Here is a 5,155-nt window from a genome sequence, read left to right on the forward strand (position 1 = left end):
ATATATATATATATATATATACATATATATATACATTCATATATATACATGTGTGTGTGTGTATATATATCTTATAGTCTTAAAGCTTATAAGCGATCACTGTGCATTGGCTAAGTTAAATAGTCTAATATTGGGGCATATAAGCCCTCGGCGGGAAAAAATGGCAAACCCTACTTTTTCTGTCGAGGGCTTATACTAGACTATTTGACTTTGTTAATGGAAGGTGATCGCTTATAAGCTTTCAGCTTATAAAAAAATTATACGCACACACACAGACACACACACCGTCATTTTAGAAATAAATATATCATTACCAAACTGAGACAGAAAAAAGAAAAGCACCAAAAATAATAACGGGCTTCGTGGCGAGTTCCAACTATTGATTTTGATGAGGTGAATCGAGACAGATTCTTGATTTGATTTGAATCGGTCTGGTAATGACTCATTTATCATTTGCTCTTTACCGTCTCAAATTCGCGCAAATATCATTTAAAATCTTAGTAATTAATTCAATATATATATATAACATCTAGAGATTGCCATGAGAAAATAACAAGGAAATGTTTACGAAAACGAGCATTATGAATCTTTGTTTGGGAATAAAGGTTCTCGAAACACATCACATACAGCTATAAACAACTGCATGTAAATAATGGGTAGAAAAATCCTTTTTCGGTAGAAAAAAGTCGAAGGTTTCGACTTTTCTATCCAAAAACATTTTTCAATTCAACATTTATATGCTATTTATTATAGCTATATGTGATACGCTTCGAGAACCATTATCCCCACCTCACGCACACACTAAAAAAAAAAAATTGAATTATTTCGCTTTTTCTCGAAAGTTTATAAATTTCTTATAATAATTATTATCATTATCACTTACCTGTGCTGCCACCTGCATGGTATTTGGTAATTGTGTTCCTGGAGGAGGTATTTTCCAGCTTTGTCCAGATTTTTTTACTAACTGAGGATCTTGTCGCAGTAGTGTACTTTGTGAACTTCTGTTATGCTCCTGTTCCGATACAACAGTCACTGGCACATCATATTGTGGCACCACTTGCCCGCAAATATATTCTGACAGATTATTTTGACTAAATAGTTTAGAACCATCAACTCCGCTAGTGTATTGATTATTTCTGAGATTGTTTCTTCGAACAATACATACAGTTATTGATATGACTACTACCAAAGCTACTATTACTGTTGCTACTAACATAATAATCAGTAAATTGATGTGTATTTTATCATCAGACTGTTTGTGAACTGCAGTAAACATCTTTGATGTTTTGTTGCTTACTGTAAGGGTTAAAGAAAGGGTGCTGGTTGCTGATAAAACTGGTGCACCGCTGTCTTTGACTACAAACTGGAGGTTATACGATCCTGCATCGTTTTGATAAACTGGACGGGAGAAAGACAAAACTCCCGTGTAAAGGTTCACAGCAAATAATTGTTTGTCATTTCCTCCAAGTATTTCATATTGGAGGAAAGCATTGACATGACTGTCTCTATCAGAGGCTCTTAGTGCTGTAATGTCATTCTTACCCTGTGGATGATAATGGACATCTAGATTGAAAGGATCCACACTGGGAAATGTAAAATATGGTGCGTTGTCGTTTTTATCAATGACTTCAACCACAACATTTGCTGTGTTGTTCAACGAAGGAGTCCCGTTGTCTTTGACTAAAACTTTAAATTTATAAACGTCTTGTTGCTCCCTGTCCAGTGACTGAGTGGTGGAGATGAAACCAAAATTAGATATTTCAAATGGAAGAAGATAGCCTTGGTTGTTCAACAAAGAATATGTCAGTTCACTGCCAGAATCGAGGTCTGGATCTGTGGCATTTATAAAACCAATGGGAAAATTAGGTTCTTCATTTTCGAAAATTAAAAATTTAAATGTATCCTTGGTAAACTGTGGATGTACGTCATTGACATCCATTACTTGGATGGAAAAATTCTTAGTTGTTCGCAAAGGAGGAGTCCCGTTGTCTTGGCATGTAATCGTAAAATGTAAAAAATTATCAATTTCTCGATCAATGTGGCTTTTTATGACAATTTTATATTTCATCTTTCCTAGACTTTGAAGTTGGAGTTTATCGTGCTCGAGTTCACAAGTCACTTCTCCATTCTGACCAATATCATTGTCTGTAACCTTGACATAAGCAATAAAGCTGTTAACTTTGACTCCTTCAAAAATAGAGGCGACATCATTGGTAGTAAGAGAAATGAAGTTAATATCTATATCAGGAGCATTGTTTTGTTGGTTGATGACATTAACAAGTACTATAGCTGTTGAACTGAGTGGTGGTATACCCTCGTCACGAGCCTCAATCAACAGCTTGTAACTTTTCTTAGGTTCTGTGAAGAACTTTTGATGTAAAAAAAGTTCTCCTGATGTTTTATTCAGCTCAAAATAAGATATGTCCAGAGCTGATGACTTGGTGCTGAAATAATACGATATTCGTCCATTTTTCCCGGAATCCAAGTCTTTTGCCGACAGTATAACTACAGGTATATATATCAAGTGGCCGTTGTTTACTGTAATGTTATAGATATTCTGGCTAAAAACTGGTCTGTTATCATTAATATCAGCGACTGATATAGAAACATCTAATACGCAGGGCAGCCCACCGTCATTGGCAACCACCTGTACATGATAAGAATCTTTAAGCTCTCTATCTAGTTTCTCTTCCAAAACGATTCCGAGTTCTGTAGAACCATCGTGTTTCCTAGAAACAGACAATGTAAATGGCTCCGACATTTCCTTTCTCAGCCGATATTTCAACTGAGAATTCAAAATGCCAACATCTCTGTCAATGGCATTTGGAATAAATTTCGTCGTACCCTTCATATCACTTTCTGTAAATTCCAAATGAAATTCTTTGCTCTGAAAGTCTGGTCTGTTATCGTTAACATCTTTTATAATAATTTTAATTTCTAAAATCTTCACAAACGATTCCCTATTTCTCACAGCCACTTCGACCATCCTGAAACATTCAGTGTTGTATTTACAAAGGGACTCAGCATCTAATATCTGAGCAGTATAAAGTTTCCCACTTTTGGAAATATTAAATAACTTTGAGCTGCTCTCATTTCCTTTCTGGAGCTGTTGAAACCAAAACAAACTGTGATCCTTCAAAGGAACACCATTCACTAAATGTGTGTCGGCAGCAATATCACCAATATAACTCCCGGGGTTCTGACCTTCTTCCACATAATATGTTAAATCTATGCATAAAGATGCCTGCAGCAAAAAGAGAAATGCATAGATTTTTATCAGCATGTTCTTATCCGGAAATAATGTCACAAAAACATTGACATAAATTCCAACAAGGACTGTTTTAGATTTCGCATGGATGCCTGATCTGAAAGTAAACAATAAATAAATAAATAAATAAAAATAAAATTAAAATAATAATAATAATAATAATAATAATAATAATAAAAGACGAAATAAAATTACAATACATATTAAAATTCAGCTTCTTTCTTTCTTCAAATATTTTTTTGTACCGGAATATATTTTCCTTCATTTCAATTTTAATTTTTTAAAAACTTTCTGTGTTGCTCACTATTACTACTACTACTACTAATAATAATAATAAGAAGAAGAAGAAGAAGAAGATTATGATGATGATGATGATGATGATGATGACGATGATGATGATGATGATAATGAGAATAATGATAATAATGAAAATAAATGAATCTATAAATAAATGATTGAAGAAATAAACTATTTTGACATTTTTACATAATATTTATTTCTTTAAAATTTTTAATTTTATCAAAAGAACTCTATTTCTGCTGGTATTTTTCGAAACAATGTAATTTTTAAAAAAAAGATAAATACAGTTTCTTTCTTTTTTTTTTTTTCTGTAAACATATTTTCCCTTGTCGTTCACTGTTTTCCTGTACTATCAAGTTTATTTTCAAGTTCCTGATATTCAGGCATGAAATTGCATTTAACTTGTTTCTAGCTAAAAATATATAAAATGAAAATCTTAAATTTAAAAAAGAACAACGCAATATTAAAATAAGAATGATAATAAAAGGAACTCAATATGAAAGAAAACAGAAAGAATGAAAGAATGAAAGAATTAATTCTAAAATATAAATAACCACCGTGAAATTTTCTCCAGCGCCTTCTAAAAACTACTTTACAAGGTGTGTGTGTGTGTGTGCGTGCGTGTGTGTGTGCGTGCGCGTGTGTGTGTATGTGTGCGTGCGTGTGTGTGCGCGCATGCATGTGTGCGTATGCATGTGTGTATATATGTATAAGTATAGAGAGAGAGAGACAGACAGACAGACAGACAGATAAATAGATAGATATGTACACACACACACAAACACATATATATATAAACTTAGCAGAGAAATATAAAATGATATTAAAACTTGTGATAGTGACAATTTAATGACAGCTCATTCTAAATGGTAAAAAAGATACATACAAACACACACACACACACACTTACACACACACACACACACACACACACACACACACACATTCACACACATGCATACATACACACATCACATAAACAAATGATAATAATTAACAAGGAAAAACAAATAAAATTATTGTTATGGGGGTTGAGTCAAAAACTTATATAGATTACACAACCAAAAGAAAATATATATTGCACATTATATATATATACATCCATATATACGCATATATATACATAAATATGTAATATATACGTATATACATACATATATATATATATATATATATATATATATATATATATATATATATATATATATATATATACGCATAATATATATATATATATCCATATATATAAGTATATGTATATAAATATACGTGTATGTATATATATGTGTGTATGATATATATACATGCGTATATATATATATATATATGTATACATATATGTATGTATTTATGTAAATATATATACATATGTATATACATATACACATGTACATATATATGCATATATATATATATATATATATATACATATGTATGAACATATATATGCATGCATACATATATATACACACACATATACATATATACATACATATATATATACATATATATATATGTACACATATATACATACATACATACATATATATATATATATATATATATATATATATATATATATATATA

General features: G+C 31.2%; 1 protein-coding gene across 4 annotated transcripts in view; it reads right to left on the reverse strand.

Moving 5' to 3' along the window:
* Positions 1 to 5,155, reverse strand: part of LOC106875085 (protocadherin beta-2) — a 218,998-nt gene that overhangs the window by 48,478 nt on the left and 165,365 nt on the right. For all 4 annotated transcript variants that reach the window (XR_008265544.1, XR_008265545.1, XM_052973094.1 and 1 more), the window contains exon 2: positions 884 to 3,365. Coding sequence is in view for 2 of the 4 variants with exons in the window: in XM_052973094.1 (XP_052829054.1) it covers positions 884 to 3,283 (2,400 nt within the window). In the remaining 2 variants the exon portion in view is untranslated. The remainder of the gene's footprint in view (positions 1 to 883; positions 3,366 to 5,155) is intronic.

Source organism: Octopus bimaculoides, chromosome 14, assembly GCF_001194135.2.
Source record: "Octopus bimaculoides isolate UCB-OBI-ISO-001 chromosome 14, ASM119413v2, whole genome shotgun sequence".
Lineage (NCBI taxonomy): Eukaryota > Metazoa > Mollusca > Cephalopoda > Octopoda > Octopodidae > Octopus > Octopus bimaculoides.